We start from the raw sequence: 23,580 nt of genomic DNA on the forward strand, positions 1-23,580 counted from the left end.
AATTCATTTAACGATATTGATGAGACAGCCAGCACAGAGACTGCAAAGTAACCGCCAGTGCATAGCACGGCCCTATAAATCACTTCTGCAGAGGGGCTGAGCAATAAATAACAAGTCATTAATTCACCATAAGTTATGCTAAGAAGCTCAAACTACATATGTACCAGATTGTAAATAAATGCCTCTGGTACAATGTTCGAAACAAGCAATGCTTGGCCTTAAAACAATTTTCTAAGAGCAAAAATTCATTGAGCACAATTAATTCATTGTGGATTTCCCTTCACAGAAATAAACCAACACAGAAGTCTTTTTTTTTTTAATTGACCCTGAAAATGTCTTTCATCCAGAGGGAAACACATTTCAGATATTAAATCCAATGGAACTTTTTTAGTGTCCAAATTATGAATCTATCCAGTGAGTGATGTAATGATCCCACCATTAAGCCCCTGAATAAGCTAATAGCATTTCTGTAAAGAAGAAGCTGGTGAGAATGAGGCTAGTTGTTCAAATGGTTGGTCTTGTTAAATCCATAGGACCAGGAGAAAATAGCTAGCTGTAGCCACAGCCACTTTGCTTTCTTATGTGAATCAGAAAACCTCTGAGTCTGAGTGACTTTCACTAACCTCCTCTTCCCCAGTCAGTGACCGCCTGGCGAGTGCTCTCTAACCACCCTTTCTCCCCAGGCCCTCAGAAATCAGTCGCTCAAGCTGCCCAGGGCGACACCATCTGGCCCCACCTGGCCCTTCTGACCCTTGTGCAGATCCCATGCCACATTCATCTGTCCTGCTTCCTCGACTCAGTCCTGCCTCTGCCACGGGGCTGCTAAAGAAAGAGTCTTTCAAACCAATTCAGGTCCAGATTTCCTCTTCACAGGTAATCAATGGAATGGAAACAGCTGAAATAGCAACTTAACAGAAAGTGGCAACTGCAAAGATAAGAACCTCACGCACCACTTCAGACAGGTAAGGGACATATTTTGAGGGAAAGGGGGCCTTTAATTGTAGCTCGTGGCTGGCTAGCCCTGAAGTTTCCTGAGCTGTACGGTATTTGCACACATACGACAAAGACTAATCTTTTCCTTTTCTTACTGCTTTGTAATCTGTAATCAAGGAACTCAAAATGAGGTCTCATCAGCAAAGAATGTTCATCTGATCCTTTATGCAGAATCTGAATACGAGGGTCCTAAATACAGTAGCATTTTAACTAAATTAATTTCAAGTTATATCTCATATAACATTATCATTATTGCATTCTAATCCTAGCTGATCTAATAGCAGTGTTTAAAATTACTTCCTCTCTAGATACATTTGCCTACATTTTTAAGCTTCAGTTTTGCTGTTGTGGTTATTTCCTGACTCTCTCTAACATTCTCGAGCAACCTTTTGAATTTTGTCTTGTTCCTTACTGGTATTTAGTGACAACCATCTCTCCACTCAGGATCATCTAAGAACTTGATTAACTTGCTGTTTTCCCTTGTTTCAGGTCAATAATGAGGATGTTCAAGCAGATGTGACATTAGTCTCTCTGGAAAGTCACTGGAAACTTATGCTTTTGCTACATACATGGCCAGTTACCTTCTACAATCCTCTGGTCAGTTGTTTTTCGGTTTGTTTCCTATTACGTGGTAACATCCACATCCCTATCAATTTCTCAATAAAGTTTCTCAGTAAAACCACACGGGAACTGAGAAAAGCGAATAGCCCCAAGGAACAACGCTTTGTACCTTCAAAGTTACTGACACCCAGGAATATCAATCTGGCATACAATGAAGCAATCCTTCATGATTTTCTCCTAAAATAAATAAAATAAAAGTAACTTTATCTTCAGATGGGGAAACTGAGGCAGAGAAGATAATGACACCAGAACTTTAACAAGTCCTCTGACTACTTTTGTCTTTACTTATATTAAGGGGACGATACATATTATTTTAAGGCATGCGCACACGCACACACACACAGAGAATAACGCTTCATTATTTGGAAATAGTTGGAAAATAAGATTTTCCACATACGCAAATTTTCCTGATGAGTCCAGAAAACTGAAACTTATGCCATGAGCATAGTAAGAAAAATCTTGAACTTGGGGTACAAGTAATATATCAGGAATCAGGCCTTTGATAAAAGGAAGAAGACTCGAAGATCTTTGTATTTTTCGCCTCTTCCTTCTCTCCGTTCTTCTACTGTAACAGCCAGTTTTGACTCCTGTAATGAATCAAAAGACCATGTTCCTTTTCTTTTATTTTAAAATTTTCTTTTCTCTTTTTCTCCCCAAATAGAAGTTTTCCTAAACACTCAAAACAATAACTACTAATCAATTTATTAACTATTTCCATATATGTAGACTCCAGATTGTAGTATTTTAAGGGTTTCTTTTATTTTCTTGTACTGCCTTTACATATAGTAATAATCATCTCTGTGTGGTCATCGGAAAAGCATCAATTAAGGGCCCAAATTGGCCGGGGCTAAACCTGAGCTGCAATCCTGCCTGTGCCAGCTAGATGAAGCAGCTGCGTAATGAGAAAGCTATTCGAGGGCTCCAAGCCTCTGATTCCTCATCTGTAAAATGTGATAATAATACCGCTTTTTCATAAGATTGTTGTGAAGATTAAATAAGAAGAATGAGGTAAAGAATCTAGCATAGTGGATGGCAGACCAAAAGAGACTTGGGGAATCATACAGTATTCTTAAATAAAAATAAGGATGGATAATCCGACAAAACTTTTTCCTAACTTGGAAGTTGGTTCTGATGGACTTATAAATGAATGAAGATTAAATTTTATACATTTATTAGTTAGTTCTACACATTTAATGGACGACCTTATTAGAAAGACTACAGTAATCTGAAACTGAGCCTGTTCCAGAAAACCTAGAATATAAGGTCACGGACCATGTAGACTAGTAAATCCAAAGGAAATAGCCCCTTTTTCATCAATAATCAAAGATCAATATTACAGTGTTTAAGTGTGATGCTTCACTGTCTCTGCTGCATCTTTAATACGGGAAGGGAAGACGGGGAGCAGAAGAGCGGAGCTCAGCCTGCAGTGCCTCTGCCAGCCCCGACGACTGCTGAGCTGAAGGAGGTGCGGTGAAGAGGGCAGTGGAAGTCTCGGGTTCTGCTGAGGGTGGGCTGTCACCATCTAGCTCTATGATGTTGAATTAACCTCTCTGGGCCTCAGTTTCCTCATCTCTAAAATGAGAGTTTAGGTCTTTCTAACTATCCCTTAGAACCTGAAGTTATGCCATGCTAAGAAAACTTTGCTCTCATCAATGCACCTACCTGGCAATGTTTCTAAAAAGGCAGCATTGGGCCAGCACGATGGCATAATGGTTAAGTTCATGCACTCTGCTTCGGTGGCCTGGGGTTCACAGGCACAGATCCTGGGCGCAGACCTAGCACTTCTCAAGCCACACTGTGGCAGTGTCCCACATAAAATAGAGGAAGACTGGCACAGATGTTAGCTCAGGGCCGATCTTCCTCAAGCAAAAAGAGGAAGACTGGCAACAGATGTTAGCTCAGGGCCAATCTTCCTCATAATAAATAAATAATAAAATAAAAATTAAAAGGCAGCATTATCCAAGTTAATTTACACACATGTGATTGTCCAGAGGAATGGCCAGTTGTTAGGCATGGAAGAAACTGCAGAAAGAAACAGAAGCAATCTTTAAGATAATATAGAGATATGCTGGGAATCTTTCTGTGTGATTTTCCATTGTCAACTTTCAGCTGTCTGACTGTCATTCAAGCAACTTCATATACAGAAGACATTTTTCATGAAAGTGATTAAGTTTGTAGAAATGCAGACAAATATTATAGAGCTATGATAGAGCTATTTCTGAGTCGATGTTGCTATGGAATTTTCCTTCCATTTCAAATACTTATAATCATATTTTGGTTAATATTTGAGCTTGTAAAGTTTTACATGTTTCATGATGACATATACAAACGTTCCTCTTTCCAGGCAAACAAAATGTATCTTTAACCATGTGTTGAAGTTTCTGTGACAGGCAGCTGGGTAGATGTCTTTAAGGTGTAATTTTTCTCAGATTTAAAGTCGAGTCATGAGTTTGACTTAAGGCATCAAGTGAAAAGTAAGTTATCTAGGAAAGTTTAAACATACAAGTATCTTTACTACAATTTTATTAATTTAAACATTGGATTTGCCAGTGATTCACACTTCTTCGTCAAATACTGTTATTGGATATTGTGACAATTTTATACCTAAAAATAAAACGTCAGGGCCGGCCCGGTGGTGCAGCAGTTAAGTGCGAATGTTCGGCTTTGGCAGCCTGGGGTTTGCCAGTTTGGATCCCGGGTGCGGACATGGCACCGCTTGGCAAGCCATGCTGTGGCAGGCATTCCACATATAAAGTAGAGGAAGATGGGCATGGATGTTAGCTCAGGGCCAGTCTTCCTCAGCAAAAAATAAAAAAAAAATAAAACGTCTAGCGTTATGGGTTGCGGGAAGTCATTCTCGTGAACTGGCAGAGGTTCAATAAGAGTGCTATAATAATAAAAGTTTTGACAGTCCCTTTGTTAAGTCAAATGTTTAAACCTAGACTTTTAACAATTGGTACACCAAAGGATGTTACTTTGAAAATCGCCATTGAAAACAGCATTTTTTTAATGGATACTAATTATACGAGGCCATCCCCAATGTCGCTGTATTGGAAAGCTCTGCATAAATGGATTTGAAACAACAAAAGTATACTTCAAAAGTATTAGATATTTAAACTCCTTGATTAAATCTTCATAAAAAACACTTATTTTTTAAGTTCAATCATGGATAATGTCCGTAAGTTGAACTGTTATATGTCAAGTCTTCTAAAACAGAAAAAAAGGCACTTCCGCGTGCTCTAGTCTTTTGTCTTCATTTTCTCAGTGTAGAATTAGCAGAAAGAGGATATGGCTTCCAAGATAGGTGTCATTACATTAAAAAATCAAGGAAATGTAAATCACTTAAATTTGCATAAAAATACAAAAAGGTCGTATGCAGGAAGTTACCTCTCCCCAAAAAACGAAATGACTTATAGTGGTTATCTAGAGCCTTCTTTCTTTGGAAACACATAGACATACATTTTCCAAGGTCTTTCCTTTACGATTGATATAATATGGAATCCACACAAACATAATTTATCTAACGTGCAGCCACTATTCCTGTGAGATCAGCCCTGTCTATTCTCTTTCCACTGGGCCTGAGAGGTTTCCCAGAATTTGGGGGATCGTGTAAGCCACAATTCAAGACACAGCCCACAAGTGCTTCTTGAGTCTCCCTCTTGGAGTAGAACTGATAACTCAAAGACTGTCATTTTGTAACAACAGCTCAAATCATTTTTTCCTTGCTTACATTTCTTTAAATTTGTCCACATACTGATATCGGTTTTGCCACTCTTCTGCTCACTGGTGTTTACAATATCATCCTACAATTTATTCACATTGAGTTAGCCTTTCACTCCCTAAAAATAGTCCAGTGTCACCTGTAAACTTGAATATTTGACTGTGAATTCTCACTTCTAGGTGATTTATAAATCACTGAGTTGGGATTAAGGGCAGGCAGACAGCCAATGCAGCACCAAGGTTCTAAATACACTGCCAGGCTCTCTCTCCTTGCAGTAATGCCCTGCTTTTAATATAGCCAAAGCAGAGAGGAAAGTGAAAGAGTTTAAAGGTTCTTCTTTGTGGTTAGGTCAATATTAATCACGCTCACATTTGTTTTCGTACAATAAACCATGATGTGTAAGAATCAGTCTGTAGGATTTCCTTTGGGAAAAGCTTACGGATATCTGTATTAAGAATTTACTTTCCCAGTGACGACTAAATAGAACATGAAAGAAAGGATAGACAATGACAATGCTATAAGAAAACAGCGTTAATAAACAGAAAAGTGTGTATGTCAACACATGACAATTTTAAAGGCTGTACTATGGACCTATAATCATTAAAGAATTAACAATTTGGAAAGTGAATACTTGCATAACATAATAAAGCCAACTCTCACGTACTACAGGAATTACATTCTCTATGTTTTTGTTTTTTGTGAGGAAGACTGTCACTGAGCTAACATCTGTGCCAGTCTCCCTCTATTTTATGTGGGATGCCCCCACAGCATGGCTTGATGAGCGATGCTAGGTCTGTGCCCGGGATCCAAATCCGTGAACCCCAGGCCGCCGAAGCAGAGCATGTGAATTTCACCACTACGTCACCAGGCCAGCCCCTCTATGCTTTTTTAATAGAAAGAAAAAATGGGAGTAGTACATTCAAATTATACAGCTGAAATAACAAAAGATATTTTTAAAAACATAAACATTAGACTAAAAGGCTCACTCACCCCTGACTAGTTAGTTGCAAGGCTGTGAATTCCAGGGAGCTGAGGAAAGGGGACCGAATGTGTTGCTTTTCAATTGAATTAGTTTGCCTTATAAAACAGACATTTAAAAGGCATTTATTGAAATTTAACAATAGAACACAAAATACTGCAAAGTGAGAGACAATATTTTCTTAATTAAGGTTATGGATAGACAATTAGAACAATGATAAGGAAACTGGCATTTATCTTAGCCATGAATAATTATCAAACATTATTATACAGAACTATTATTGTTAAAAGTTGAGAAGTTTGGGCCAGTCTCATGGCCTAGTGGTTAAGTTCAGTGTGCTCTGCTTTGGCTGCCTGGGTTCAGTTCCCCAGCACAGACCTATACCAGTCATTGGCAGCCATCCTGTGGCAGTGACCGACATACAAAATAGACGAAGACTAGCACAGACGTTAGCTCAGGGTGAATCTTCCTCAGCAAAAAAAAAAAAAAAAAAAAGTTGAATAGTTAACTGCCATTAGTCTTTGTAACGCTGGCCTTAGTACAAAGATCATAATATGGGTTTATTTTAATCAGGTTGACTTCATAACTTATCTTTTCATTTAATCAGGTTGGCTTCATAGCTAACTCTACCATGAAAATAATATACTTGCATAATTAGGAGTGTGCAAAGAGCATTAGTGCAAGGCCGTTCATCATAAAGCTGTTAGAATAGTGAACACCAGAAACAAGCAAAATGTCCATAAATAAGAAATTGATTAAATGCATTCCAGTACAGCCATATAATAGAATACTATCCAGATGATGTGGTAGACGGATGTTTATTAGAAAAACATTTATAATGTAGTGCTACGTTTAAAAGCAAAGCTAGATTAGAAAACAGAAAATATGATAAATTACAATACAAAACCAAAATTTTGTAAAAAATAAAATTGAACACATGCATACATCTGGAGAAATATATCCCAAGACACTTAGTGTTCTTATTTCTGAGACAGTAAGAACATGCATGTGTTTGCGTGTGTGTGTGCGTGCATGCACACATGTGCACGGGTGCAAGTGTGAGTGTGTGTGTGTGTACACACTTAGGTATTTGCTTAGCTGTAGTTTTAAATGTTTCTTCAATAAATAAGCGCTGCTTTCACAGTCAGAAAACAAAATGATTTTAAACTCATTTTTTTAAAAAAGTATTTACTGTCAAGTTTAAATGTGAAAAAACAAAGTCCGATTGTGGCATGTATTTATTTACTGTCATTCTTTTAAATTGTAAGTCCAAATTAAGGCATTCTGCATTCAGACGCGAACGTGAAATACAGAAAGCCAAAAAAACTTGACACTTGTACAAAAAACACAGAGAAAGACAAAATATGTGAAATAAACAGTTGGCAGGAAAAAAAAAAGTATACATTCCAAATACGACACTTGGATTAAAAAACATAATATTTATTTTTTAAAATGCCTTATTTGGGATTACCCAAGTGCAAAATGGAATTGAAAGCACAGAATAAACACTCCTTGAGAGAAAACTCTGATTCCCTTTGATCTCTGAAGAGGTGATCTCATTGTGCTCCAAACGGGCTGTTTAGAAATCTCCCCTTGCTATTTATTCGTATGGGGTATCTGATTGCACAACCTATTAAGACCCACTGTATGAAGTGAGGAAATCCTGTGTTTTAATAGCAAAAATCCTGTGTTTTTAATATCAAAATATAAAATGAAAAAGTCAGGAATTATTTTCCATGCACTCATGACTTAATATAATTATTTATACTCTCAGTTTCTAGTAAGTTTCCATTTTTCCTTAAGTCCATAAATACTGCTCTAATCCCTTATATCCATGATCTTTAAACAGAAATGACACTAAACTCAATCTTTTAGTTCTGATGATATATGAATAATACAGATTCAATTGTTTATCTATAAGATATAAAATACAAAAATCTCTATGAAGCTATCCATTTCATCATATTTAAAAAAATTTCTCCAATGTGGAATTTATTATCAATTAGGAACTCGGAAAAATATCAAATATTTCATTTTAATGTTTTAGAGTTAGGTGCTACCATTTAAAATGGCCTCGTATTTACTCAGATTTCTTTTTCAAAGTATGAAAATATTAATAGCATTTCATTTTATACCAGAAAATTATGAATGTCATAGTTGGCATAATATTTAAAAGACCTGATATGAATGTAGGTACATTTTTCTGTTCCATCTTTCCCTCCCACTCACAAAATGATTCCATGCCAAATCTCTTAATTTTAAACTTCAAAAGAGGAATTTAATTCTCATGGTTACTCTTCTATAATCCTCCATCTTTCAAAAAATGCAAAATATGCTTACACTTTTTGAGAAGTCAGATGAAATCCCAAATATCCCAAATATGTGAGTATGTGCTATGCTTTTAAAAAGAAAAACCACACACTCATTCTCAAAAAAGCTATTCATCAAGGAGTCTAATTCTGTAATTAATACGAGCAAGGCAACAATTTGCTCTGTGTCCATTTACGATATTAAATCAATGTTCAATTATAAAGAACTTCCATGGAAATACACAAGACATACACACTGATTCTGAATGAAATTCATTATGAGCGGCTCTATTATACTGAACGGCAAATGAATTCTTAATAATGAGGCACTTGATGTGTTATCCAGAACTGGGGTTGACAAGAAAACCACTTAGCTTCACTTTCTAATAATGTTATAGCAAGTAACTGATCAAGCATATATATTTTCCAATTTGGGAGGAAGATTTTAAAGAAAATGGTGTTTTACCAAACCTTTTAAATATAGTGTGTTTCCTGTACAGTCTTGTCAAACGTTTTGCTCTTTTATAAGCTCATCTTGCCCTTACCATCAGAAGGCCGTAACGACAGATGCTGGAATAATTAAAAACCTATCACTGTAGACTCTTCCATCGCATCACAGACTAGGAAAATGAAGGCGGTGTACACGTGTCCTTGTCTCACTTTCTCCACCCCTTCGCGGCTGATGTGTGAGCTTTAATGTGCATCCTGCACCTCTCCTCCGGCAGGAAGCCTGTCTCTGGGGATCACTTGCAGAAAATAGGACATTGAGTCCATAATTAAAGTAATCTCTTTCCAGGCAGATGCTGCAGTTGGCTCTGTTATCACATATTACAAAAGGCATCTTGAGGGTTATAAAATGTGCAGCAAATAGCTTTGGAGATGAGAAACAGCAATTTTTCATCTAATTTTGATCCATAGACATGTAAGCACCGTATTGCTACTTTTTGGTTTTGAGCCAAATAACTATGATGGTGCTGAGATGAGCCAGGCAGGAACCAAAATTAAAGAATACTTTAGCTTTCATCCTCAAAGTGAGAAAAGCTCTTTTGTAGCCATCTTTGCACTTAGCAAATAAGGATGCCGTCTCAAATCTGAGCATTAATGCCTGCGGGCGGATTTAGAAGAAAGGCTTATGTAGCTTAGCCTTACAGCCCTACTGCAATATATTTGCTTAAGTTAAAACCAAGGGTTGATGAAGGGACCTACCATCTCGGCTCCTTTGCAACCGCAGTGTACATTTTTAATTAGAAGCATTTCTACTGTTTATCTTCCGTGTAATATTTTAGGACACTGCTCTCTGAAATATATGTCAGCCCAGATCTAATACGCTTATATTATTGATAATCCCTTCTGTAAATACTAATAGTGGGAATAAACGAAGGATATTTGACTAACACATTTTTATTTCCAGCTTAGGACTTGTCAACGTGGGTAGCTAAAACCTGACCTCAATATCGTGAGGTGCTAAAATGAAAACAGAAATAATTTTGTTTAATATTTATTTCTCAGTGCTAAATAAGACAACTTCTGAATATGCACTGATTTAATTTTAAACAGGTTATCTTAAAATTGCAGAAAATCTGTGGTTTAAAATTTTTATTTCCTCAAATTGGTTTTCTTTATAAATTTTTTAACAGCAAAGGTTTACATGGGGTTGGGCCTTTCAATTTAAAAAATACTATTAATATTAACTTTTATATTTTAGGTTAGTCTAGACAGCATTCAAAAGAAGGAAAAGTCTTATTTAACTTAATTAACAATAGAAATATTTGTGTTTCAGCCTGTTTAAGCCCTCAGAATTACTATTTAGAAGAGAAATTTGTGTAATACCACTTCAATTATTAGAGAAAAACTAACTGCGAATCAGAAATTTTAATTATTAATAAAGTTTTATTAAATGACCAAATCAGTGTTTCCAGAGCACTTAAAATGTTATAATATTAAGCTGGATGTCACCAATGCACGTCTGGAGATTTAAATAACACAGTATAAATCCTAATTCTCTGAACACAATCTTCTGGTACATTCATGCAGTTTTTCATTCATGTATGCATGCATTCTTTCATCCATCCAACAAACATTGTTTAAAGAATTTTTGTCCAAATAATTTTATAATACTATTGAATTGACATAGTAAAAGATATGTGCTCAGTATCCTATCACCTCAAAGGTAGTTTTCAATTTTGCATGCTTCTTTCAGCTTTGTATATATGCAAGTTATCTTGTTCTTAGCTAATTACCCTTTATCCCTAATATAATTATTTTTTTTACTTATTTCATCTGATATCAATATAGTGACAACACTTCTTTTTAGTTAGCATTTGCCTGGTATATCTTTTTCCATCTCTTTACTTTCAATGCTTTTGTGCGATTATGTTTGAGTTTGTCTCTTGGAAGTAGCACATTGCTAGACTTTTGAAATTGCATTCTGAAAGTCACATTGTATTCACTGGTGAATTTAATCTGTTTACATTTATTGTAAATGTATACGTATATATACTTAATATATCTTACATTACATTTTGTACCTCTATGCTTTTAAAGTTAGCTTTTTTCCTTTCTTTTGAGGGATTAATTATTTTCTTCAATCTTTTCCCTATCTCCTCCCCTATTCTGGAAGTTACACTTTTATTTTTTACTTTATTATTATTATTTTTTTTTTGCTGAGGAAGATTCACCTTAGCTAACATCTGTTGCCAACCTTCCTCTTTTTGTATGTGAGCCACCACAGTATAGCCACTGACAGACAAGCAAGTGGTGTAGGTCTGCACCTGGGAACTGAACCCAGGCTGCCAAAGTAGAGCATGATGAACTTAACCACAAGGTCACCAGGGCTGGCCCAGAAGTTACACTTTTATTTCCTTTCTATGCATTTGCGTTTTTAACAATTATCCTTAACTAAGCCTACAATGTTCTTCCAGAATAATTAGAGGACCTTAGAAAACTTTAATACTGATTTCTCTCCTTCCCCCAACTTACACACTGGTGTTGCTTAGTCTTTTAGTTATTCTTTGCCTTTAAATTCTATCAGAAAATAGTTATTGGTGTACATTTTATATATACGTTTATTTGTATATTCAGTGCTTATTTGGAATTTCTAGCATGCTTACTAATTATTATTAATTATTGCATCACATCATAATTTCTTACATCTTACACCTTTCTTCTGAGTTTGTTTTCTTTTCATTGAAGCGTATCCTTTAAAAACTTGTTTTAAAAGGGCCTGTGTGTGGTAAAAATCTCAAACCTTTTGTTTTGAAAATGTCTTTGTTTTTCACACTTGAGTGATAATTTATCGAGGTACAGAATTTAGGATGACAATTATTTTCCTTCCCTACTTTGATGATGTCGTTCCACTGTCTTCCAGCATCTATTGTTGTTGATGAGAAGACCATTAATAGACTAAAATGATAAAAATCTACCTTTTCTCTTTGGTTGCCTTTGAGATTTTCTCTATCTTTGATATCCTCAAGGTTCACTATGATCTATATCAGTGCTAATTTATTTTATTTATGTTGCTTCCACAGAAAAGACTCATGTCTTCCTTAGTTCTAGAACATTCTCCACCATTATCTCTTCAAAAATGCCTGTCCTCATTCTTTCTATGCTTTCCTTCTAAAACTTCTATTAGGTGTTAATTTCTTAAGTTGACGTTCTGTACCAGATTAATAATGTAAAATCAGAATCCTCACACGCTGAGAGTTTTAGTTTCTCATAAGTGACTTATGTTTACCATAAGTCTCCCGTCAGATGACAAGCTCTTTGCTGTTTTCCCAGGCAGAGTGGGATAACAGTTTGAGGCTCCAGGCTTCACAGAGTGGGCCAGTTCCAGCTCTCTCTCCTGCTGTCTTTGAAGGGGCTCATGACTACAGCTCCAAGTCTTAGGTTAAAACTCCAGGGCTAGAACCTAAATCCAAGTTGAAAATAGGTGTCGGGCACCACCACATGAGCTCCCACCTGCTGATCCACCTCTGCTATCTTTCCTCTCTACTCGCACTTCGTGTTTTCACTTTCTTTTTTATAGTTCTTTTAAATGTTGACTCATTTTAGGTAAGTTTAGAAACTTTTAGTTTAGAAACTTTACTGAAGTTTCGAGATGATTTTAGCGGCAAGAGTTTCTGCCGTGCCAGCTCAGTCTTCCATGATGCCAGAAGTCCTCTGCAAACATAATTTTAATGTGTTTGAAACTGTAGAAGTAATTTTTTTATGCTTTTGTCACTTAATATTCCAAGCTTCTCCCAAGTTTCTATCCTGTCTTCATAATTACTATTTTAAAAGTGACAGAGACTGGTAATACAGGATGGTAATTAAGTTGACATTTTTTGGATCAAAACAGACCTATCTCTGTGAGCTCTTCAAGCTCTTCCTTCAGTAACAGTGGTTCTGGGAGAGTAAAGGAACTTAGTAAGCTGCGTGGTACACAGGTGCTCAATAGATGGAAGTTGCTATTTTTACACTACCAGTCCCATCATCATCATCATCACACAGTATTCCAAATTCCATTATCACTCATTTTCATATTAATGAGGATTAGCCCTTCTAGAACAGCTAACTTTAAATAATAGGCACATGGCGGTAAGTTTTCATGGTGTGAGGGCACATTTGAAAAGGTCCAGAACTTACAGGGGATGAGGGGGATCAGCAAAGTGGGAACAGGGGCGACGACCCAGGAGTGAGAACAGAGAGAGGAACAGCGCCTTAGCCCAGGGCAGCGAAAGAGCAGCACTAAACTCCAAGCACCGTATGAGAAGGTAACCGAGGGAATCCTCACCTGTCACACCTGGCCTTCCATTACCCGGGAAGTTAAAGACCATAGAAATTGCTGCACTGGCAAACAAAATTAAAATGAACAGTTAGGTGACCAGCTCTTTACATAACACCGCCCTACTTGGCCAGTTTAGCGGTAACGATGGTTCAAGTTCACAGGACAATGGCAAAATCTTAGCTTCACTTTACTCCTTCCGTACGTCCTTTGAAGTACACGGACACATTCTGTTAATATTCAGGTAACATTAGAGGAAAAGATAATTCATTAGGTTCTCTAAACCAGTGCTGCATAACAGAACTTTCTGTAACGATAGAAATGTTCCAGATCTGTGCTGTCCAATATGATAGTCACTAGATATATGTAACTATTGAGAACTTGAAACGTGGCTAGTGTAACTGAGGAACTAAACTTTCTATCTTATTTGACTTTAATTAATTTAAATAGACACATGTGGTTTGTAGCTATTATGTTAAAAAGTACAGTTCTAAACAAACTTCAGAATATATGTGTGTGTTTGTGTAGATATGCATATAGGGGAATGTGTGTATGTATACACCTGTGTATATATATACACACACACATACATATATGTCATATAAATTCACACACACGCATATATCCAAATTAGTAGAGAAGGACAAGTTCTTTAAAAAATTCTTATCTGGAAGAAGCAATCAAACTTTTATTTCATATTTCTAACAATGCCTTAATGTTCATAGATTTTACTCAGAGCAGAGCTAAGTGAAACCCTGCTGCTAATATATATTATTCCAAGTCACTCTATTGGCAAACCAGAGAGCTGTTGCTGCCATGAGAAAAACTTATTCACCTGTTTCCCAGACATCTCTGTCATCACTATTTTTGACTGTGTAGGCAGTTTGAAGAAAAAACATAACTTCACACTTGAGGCTTCTAAAACGGGTTTCATCAATTTTACTCGTAAAAAAATAACCCAAATCTCTGCCCCATCTCATTTAAGAAATTTCTATTAGATACAGAGAACTGCTAATAATTGTAATACATAAAGCTCTCAGATTTACTGATTTTGGTCTTTTTGCTCACAAACGTTCCATGTGGTTTCAAGTAAGAACTGCCAAGTGGAGTAGTAATCCTGTCTAAACCACAAGGTCTTGTAAACAGGAGGAGCTCGTGGATTCCAAACCTCAGTCCATTTACTTAAGTACCCTCCACAAGTTAGGATCCCATTACATACATGAAGGGAAGGGAAGAGCGGACGTGTCGGTTTGCAATAGGGTTTTTTTTTCTTCTAGATGTAACATTAGGAAACACTAATATTTCAATCTAAAAAGAAAAAAAGCAGCAATTTAAAAAAAATAACAAATTCGCTAACACAACTATGTGCTGTGGGATAGAATTCCATAAAAGCAGATCCATCTTTGGACCCTAGTTAAAAATATTTCATTCCTGAAATAGACATTTTTCTCACCATAAAGCAGTTCCACTTCTCTGATAGTCTTATGATTTTGATGCAAAGAAAAGTGTCACAGTGAGACTCCAGTAGGTTGCCTAATATAACCAGGGCTGTTTCCACTGTAGCTTCTTGGAAGGAGGAGACACAGGAAGGAAGGAAGGAGACGGGAAAAACAAACGGAGGAGTCTTGCCTTTTGAATATCTGTTAAAAAATTTTTAAATATGTTGTATAATTAATATAACAAAAATATTTTTTTCAAACCTTCCTGAAGATTAATGGACATATTTTATCTCAACATTTTACCACACTCCCTAAAATTAAAAATTAAATCCCCAGGAAGCATCTTGACCTCATTTGCCAAAATGTTGACAAATAAGAACATACATTAGTCTCCGAACTTAGACAGTCTCCTCGCTCAGGCCTAAGTGGCTACTTAACTTTGATGAAAAACAGAGGTGTGCGAGGAAGTAAGAACTATGGTGTGGCTCCTACACATTCATTTTTAAGGGTAGATAATATTCTTTTCATCCTGTCATTCAAAGGTAAGTTTTTGAGCAGCACTGAAATAATTGTCTCAAGTTGGGAAATGTCTGTTTAAAAAAAGGAAAACTGTACCATCAGAAAGAAAATAACAGACTTGGCACTTAGGAGACAGATGAAATTCCTCCTTTGGAAAACGGCGTATCTGGTTTTACTGAACCATGTGGATACGATCATTTCAGCCTCACATGAGAAGTAATTTATTTTGGCAGTAAGCTATGTATAACCTAGAAAGTAAAATACGATTTGTACATATCAACTGTTGGCATCCTTATCTATAAGATGAATACACTCCCAACAAATGCACCCATGGGGGAGTCCCTGATCTTACTTAAATGTTTAAGTAACAAGGCCCATACATACGCGATGTTTTCTTCTGATGGATGGAAATAAATGGGTAACCATACCATCTTTCCTGAGGAATCCTCCAGACAGACCGTAACAACTCTCATCAAAAATTAAAGGCATCCGAGATACACCCAAGGCAGCGCTTCACATCTCCGCATCTATATTATTTCAAGCCTGCCAGGTATTCAGAAACTGCTAGTGTCTTCAATTTTTAAAATGATTTTTTAGTCTTCTTGTTTAGTGTACTTTTTAAAAATGATCCCTTTAGGAGAAATGTCCTTTAAAATATCAAATGTTCAAATGTGGTCCGCCTGTGTACCTCTCTGCTGACCTGAGTTCATTCTCTGTTGTTACTCAGTGTCTTCAATAGAACACACTGGATTCATTCTGTTGTCAGTTTTAGGAGAGTTCACTTAAAGTTAAATTGGCACTAATTTAGGCAGAAATCTGATCTTCTTTTATGTTCCATTTTCAATCTAATATTATGCTAACATCTCTGTTCAAGCAGTTAAACCTAAATCGAATGGCAGCAAATTTTGCCTTTAATTCACACATTCCCCCCCTACACGGAACCCCCTTGTGACAAGGAATGGGTTATACTGAGCATCGAAGGAATGAACCTACATATTACATATCAAGACCAAACCCACGTCTGACATAGTAGTCTACCGTGTTCTCCGCATTTCAGGAGTTTAAGCCAGTGTCTCTCAATATTCGAATGAATTAGATAATTTTACGATATCTCATATAGAGATAGATTTCAAAATGAGGATAGGAAACACATGTTGATCACTTTAAAAAGCTTGAGAGATTCTGATACCACACTACCAACTCTAATCGATTTTCATTGTACCAATACCATCGGTATTTTACCATAATAAAATAGATAAGTGATCATTTTAGAGGCAATTGCAGTCAAGTGGTAAAAGCCACCTGCTTTGAAACTTGGCTGCCTTCTGAATGCAGGCCATGTCAATCACCAGTGAGTTACGTTAGGCAAGTTCAGTAACATCTCTGTACTTCCATCTCCTCACCTGTAAACTGAGATAATAAGAGTACCTACTTCACAGAATTACTGTGAGAATAAAATGGATTAAAAGATGTAAACTATTCAGAACAGTGGCTGTAAATTTTCAAAAATATTACTAATTTACGTTGAAGTTGTTATTTTATAACCCTCTCTCCCCGGTGGTTTCTCATGAACTTTTAGGGTTGGATGGCTTGGGGATTTCCTTCCTCTTCCTTTCCTCATCCTGTCCCTACCTGTGCTCCTCTCCTCCTCCTCCTCTTCCTCCTCCTCCTCCTCCTGCTCCCCCTCCTTTCCCTTCTCCTTTTTCTCTCTCTCCCCCTCCTTGTCCCCCTCCTTCCTCTCTTCTCTCTGCACCCTCCCCATCACCCTCGGGATTTCTTTTTGGATTTACCATCCAAGAAGTTTGGATAATTAAGTGCTTCTTTTAACTTGAGGCTTACTAGTCACTAAAGACTAATCAAATATAAAAGTAAAGACAAACTATCCTGTCGTAAGATCTGGCTACTAAGCAGATCTCTGAGTGAAATTATCACTCAAAATATAAATGTTATCAACAGATGTCATAACATAATGATAGAATAATGTTAGTTACTGATCCATTTCATGCATCTGTACCAGTACAGTCAGCAATTTTACCCTCAGGCCTTCCTCTCCTCCATGTCTCTCACTTGATTATTTTTAACGAGAAAGGCAGTAAACAGACAGCACAGACGATTATGTGGCCAAGTGGTTTACCAATAAAACCTAGTTTATTCAGACAGTGTGCCACTGAGTCTTCTCTGGGAAAGGCACACCCAGCACATTATCAAATTGACTTGGATTTCAATTAAAATGTTCTGTAATTCTTACTATGGGATTATTTTAATAGGTAACTGGATTTTAAAACCACAGAGCGTGCACCACACATTTGCTGTTATCAGATGACATATTAGATTATAGAATTGGGGAGGAGTGGCAATTCAATTGCCAGCTTTCGAGAGACCATGTAGATGGTAAATGATAAATATTAGTTGCTGGGTTTCTTCAAATCCAAGACATCATCAATAATAGACATAAAGAAATAAAATTAATGCTGCCAATTATAATTGTAAGGTGCCATCAAATGTAAGATGGAACTCTACTCCAGGGATACCAACATGTAAAGAAATCTGTATCTCAGAACCAATGAAATATGATATCATTATTAGCTATTAAGAAATATTTATTGAGGACTTTCTATTGTCTATAGTTCAGTTTAGGAACAATTAAATGTGTAAAAATACTATACACAGTCTCTGACCTGGGAGGGATTTAAAATCTAGTTAAAAAAGAAAACATACATGTGAGAAATTAAATAATGATATGAATTAACTAACAATATGAAAAAGTTACACCAAATATATTACAAAAGTATATAAGCATGGCTGAATTTTAATTTCTAAAAAGTGATTCTTCCCACTTTAAAAAGCAAAAGTTTAATTGTTGAGGTTAGTCAGAAAAAAGACACTCATAGCATATTAATGTTCAGATACCATCAGCTTTGTGCTATTTTATTTTTGTTTCATATTTAAAATTAATGTTGAATATTGCTGGGCCCACACTAATTACAGATACTAACTCTTACATGTAGCTCTACTCAACACATAATAAATACTATAGTGAGGAAAAGAAGTAAGAAATTGCAAGACTTTAGTTCAGAAAATTTCAAATGAGTTCCTTCAGTGGGTCCACATTGAGTGTTCAGTTTTCCTGTGCTCTCTCATAAACTAGTTAGGAAAAGACGTCAACAAAAACCATCTTGCCCACATAGGAAGCAGCTACTCTCTGTAACATTCAACACTGTCATGGCTTACAATAAACAGACTTAACCATTTATTAAGAATGGTAAAAGGTGCAAACAGCAGCATCAAAATGTTATTGGGGAACACGGGTGAGGGTGACTAAACTTCTTTGTAGTCAGTAAAAATCATTTCTGACCAAACTGTATTTTTATCACCAATTGCTAAGAAAACGTTGTTTGAGGTTAAGACTTAAAATACGTAAGTTATTTCTCAGAAGAAAATAGAGTTTGATATCCCAGGAACGGTCAGGCTATAAGCCATCAAATATTATTTTTAAATAGACTCAATTTAAAACGATCTCTATTTGGAATTAGGCAGTTCTATATTGCTGACATAGATTTACTTTGTGTTCTATCTTTCAAAAAAGTAATTCCTGTTTTAAATTAAGAAGTTATGCATAGCAAGAATCTAAATTATCCTTCCAAGTGCCAACATGAGTAAGAGAAAGAACACCCAAAGGGAGAGTCAGAGATCACTGTTAAACTTAAGGAAACGACAACATTTGAACATCATATAATTTGAGGGGTATTTTTCATGGTTTCTACGTATGAGACATCATACGAACTGTAGGGGGTCAAAAAGAAACCAGAATTTGTTCCTGTCCAACATAACATAATAGAAAAGGCAAGAAATTAAGTCAAACAATTTGACTCCGTAGTAAAATATAATCAAATAGCAAAAGATAATCTGCACTAGAGTTACAAGCAAAATGTGACAACACACATCACTTTTTTTGTTGAGGTCTTGAAAAGTTTTGTAACAAAGTTGGCATTTTAAAAAGGCCTTGAAGAATGGGTAGGATTTCAACAATTGGAGTTGAAGGGGAAAAAGCATTCTGGTCCAAGGGAAAAGCACGGAGAAGGAGAGAAAGTCATGGAATGTTCAGGGAATTCCTGATAGGAATGCTCTATAAGGAGGTGCACACTGTGGGAGACAAGAGAGAAGACGATAAACAGCAAGACTGGGAAGAGGCTGCCAACCCACACCAAAGGGCTGGTCTTCGGAAAGGAGTTTTAGGCTATCCAGGTTCTGAGTGATCAAGGTTGTGCCTTAGGAAGATTAACCTGACAACAATGCATGGGATGGACTGGAGGAGAAAAATGTCTGGGAGTTAACAGTCCAGTTAGGAAGCTACTGCAATTGTCTTCCCTAAGTTACTGGATGGGAAAAGTTCTGTATGAAAAACTGTCTGAGGGAGAAAATGACAGGATTAGATGTCAACCAGCTGAGTGGCATGCATCCGATGTTCACAGCCTGGGTAACCCAGAGGACAGGCACGAAGAGTATACAGTCAGTGATGTGGGTGCCAGAGGAACCCTTAACACACAACTGTATGTTATCAAGGGGGAAGGAAAGGTAGTGGTAAATTTTGGAGGATTCAGAGGTTTCACAGGATTTTGTTGTCTGAGCAGAAGGTTGGAGTAGAAAACCATTCTAGATGCCTTCCAGCTCTATTTTGCTTGACTGCCCACAGTAAAGCTGTTTCTAAACTGCCTTTGACCTTATTCCATTGGCCTACTTATCCATTCAACAAACATTTAGTGAGCGCTTACTGTGTGCCAGGGCCTGTTCTAGATAGTTGGGGCAAGCCAGTGAACAAAACAGAAAAATATTCTCGCCTTCAAGGAACCTGCATTTCAACAGGAAGAGACAGACAATAAACAATATACACAAATAAATGAAGTATATCATGTGTCAGATTCAAAAAAATACTATGGGGGATAAAGAGAGATGACTAAGAAGCATGAGGAGTGATGACTCTGGTACAGGGGTAGGAGTATAGTCTGTATTGAGAGATGTCACAAGTCACAGCCTCTGAACCACAGTGCAGCGTTTACCTAAGGATGCTGCTGGAACAATTGCTCACTACATTCCCCAGCTTCCTCTTATTGAAAGCACATGAGAGAGAGTTGTTAAGTTTCTATAGAGTCCCTGACTTCTGGCCGTCACAAATCATCTAACTGATCACATTTCCCCCTCGACACTGATGGCCAGAGAGCTCAAAGCTAAATTTGTGGTCTTCTTCCAAAACGTGGACGGAATTTTTTGTACCCGTTTACATTTTCTGAACATACATTTTCCTATCGCCTTGCTTTCTTCACACACTTTTATTTTATTATGTATTGTTGTCAGCTAACATCCAATTTAGAACTCTTGAGATATAAATAAAGATGTAAAAATAAACTGCTAAAGTTTTCTTTTTTTTTTTTTTTTTTTTTTACAGTTTTGACCTGTTTTTGACACCAAAACTAGTGGCTTTAATTAAGATCAAACCCGTTAAAATAATACATTTAAATAGTTACCCTATATGTAACCTCATGAGAGGTGTAAGTATTTGCCTTCTGGACCGGTAACAGACACGCTGGGTACTCACATGAAATTCACGCAGCCGGTGCCAGCGGGTGGCGCGATCCAGACGAAGCTGAGGTTGGTTGTGGGCAGGTGACTCACGTGAGAGGCCACCACGCTGCACATAAACTGGTTCCCAAACTGGTGGTCTGACATGATCCCTGAGAGACAGAAAGGAACAGAAGTTATAAGGACAATAAAACAAAGTCTTTCTTATCATGATTGATAAAAAAGCAGCAGTAGTCATGTTAACACGAAAAGGGGGAAGTTGGTCATTTTTGTGGTTTGTACCATGTTCTTGCTTTTGTCTGTGTTCAGGCATGATTAGAAAGTGGTCTTGGGAGCCAGCCTGGTGGCACAGCAGTTGGGTTTACACGTTCTGCTTCGGTGACCTGGTTCGGATCCTGGGTGTGGACCTACGCACCACTTATCAAGCCTTACTGTGGCAGGCGTCCCACATATAAAATAGAGGAAGATGGGCACAGATGTTAGCTCAGGGCCAATCTTCCTCAGCAAAAAGAGGAGGATTGGCAGCAGATGTTAGCTTAGGGCTAAGCTTCCTCAAAAACAAGAAAGAAAGTGGTCTTGTTTTTGTCTCAAACCATCACAATCTCAGTGTGGTCTTGTCTCATGTTGATGTTCTGTGAAACCGCTTATGTTGAACATGAGAACACCATGGCCCAGCTGTGAGTGCCAGGTCAGCTCCCAGCTGAGCTATGAGGAGATGCTTCTTTTCTTTTTTAATAAGGTGATTCTCTTAGGTCTACCTCAGATATAAAATATTAATAAATAACTCAACGAAAAGAAAATGAACAACCAATTTTTGAAAATCAGCAAAAGACATGAACAGACACCCCATCAAAAAGATACATGGTTGGAAAATAGGCATACGAAAAGATATTCAAAACCATACGTCACTAGAGAACTGAAAATTAAAACAATGAGATACCAGGACACGCCTATTATGGCCAAAATCCAAAACACTGACAAGACCAAATGCTGGCGATGATGTGGAGCAAGAGCCTGTCTCAAGTGTTGCTGGTGGGAGTGCAAGACGGTGCAGCCACCTTCAAAGACATTTTGGAAGTTTCTTACAAAAATAAACACTCTTATCATTTGATCCAGCAATCACACACCTTGGTATTTACCCAAATAAATTTAAAATTTATGTCCACACAAAAACCCGCACATGGATGCATATAGAAGTTTTATTCATAATTGTCAAAACTTGGAAGCAACTAAGAAGTCCTTCGGGAAATGCATGGATAAACTACGGCACATCCCGACACAGAATATTATTCAGAGCTAAAAGGAAATGAGCGATCAAGTCATGCCAGAAGTGGGCAGTTAAATAAAAAATTCATTTACTGGCTTTGTGAACTTGGGCAAATAACTTACTCTCTCTGAGATCCAGTTTTCTTCTCTGCAAAATGAAAATACCACATTCCCTCCAAGTTAAAGTTATTGTAAGAATTAAATGAGCCAAGACATATGACAGCATCTAGGAGAGTACCCTCACGTTTGGACAGGTGCCCTTCCTACGTGTCATCATAGCAGTTCATACATTCCTCCATCATACACTTGACCATCTTCCTAAGGAGTCTATGAAGGACCAGGTCTTTCATCTTTATATTCCCAGCAACTATCACAATGCCTGACACAGTACAGATACTCAAGGAATGCTTCCTGAATAAATTCAAGAATAATTTAACAATAAAAATAAAAGACAATAGAAGTTATAACACATACATTACATTAACTAGTGAAATAGGATCTTCTGGAATAGAAAATTGTTCAGAATAGGTCATCCTAGCCAAGGAAATAGAAAAATTAGTCTATATTTTGACGTATCCTAACAATGCTCCATTTCTCATTCAAGTTTTTATTTTTTTAAGCTGCCTTCTGAGACAAAATTCATCAAGCCAGAGAAACCACAAGGTTAGGGAGGAAAAGAGACTCCCAGGGAAATCAGAGTGCTGCAGGAGACTCAACAGTCGTGAATCAGGAATTGCCAGTCCCCTCTGGTCGGGCACAAACAGGGATCCAGTGTGCGGAAAATGACACATCTGCAGGAGTCAGCCTGCTCAGAAAGGAAAACAGAAGTTCCAGCCACAATCGCGTGGGAAGGGAAATGAAGCAAACGAAATAAGGTTTCAGGGTTTCAGAGTCTTGGTAACAGGATTCAAGTTCAAATACCTCCTCATTCCCCAAAACCCCTCTTAGAAAGTGAGTCAATGTTTAGGCTGCATACTACTTGACAGAATTTTATAAGGTAGCTGTATTGTCATAATTGCCTCATGCCCTACCCTAAATGTGGCAAATATATGCCACAGAGCAACACTCCTGCAAGCCAACAGTCTGGCACAGTAGTTCTCCAGCTTGGCTGCACAGCACTGTCACCTAAAGAGACTGAATAAACAGTGGCTCCCAGAGATTCTGAGTTAACTGGTTTGGGGTATACCCAGGGTATTGGTAGCTTTAAAAGCTCATCAAGAAGCAATTCTAAGGTATAGCCAAGAACACGCATTAAGAAAGTGTCTCAGTAAAATGTTGTCCAGAATTCAGGGCGTAACACGATTCACATCACTACAGTACCAATAATATACAGTTTGAAAGTATCCAGCCGTGTCTCACGCCATGGCCCTGGTAGAAACGCAAAACACCGTATC

The 23,580-nt window shown here is 37.2% G+C and overlaps 1 protein-coding gene across 1 annotated transcript in view; it reads right to left on the minus strand.

Moving 5' to 3' along the window:
* RELN (reelin) overlaps positions 1-23,580 on the minus strand; it is a 461,988-nt gene that overhangs the window by 304,659 nt on the left and 133,749 nt on the right. The window contains exon 3 of the mRNA XM_046670156.1: positions 20,937-21,072. Within this exon, the coding sequence (XP_046526112.1) occupies positions 20,937-21,072 (136 nt within the window). The remainder of the gene's footprint in view (positions 1-20,936; positions 21,073-23,580) is intronic.

The sequence above is a fragment of the Equus quagga genome, chromosome 8 (genome assembly GCF_021613505.1).
Source record: "Equus quagga isolate Etosha38 chromosome 8, UCLA_HA_Equagga_1.0, whole genome shotgun sequence".
Taxonomy (NCBI): Eukaryota; Metazoa; Chordata; class Mammalia; order Perissodactyla; family Equidae; genus Equus; species Equus quagga.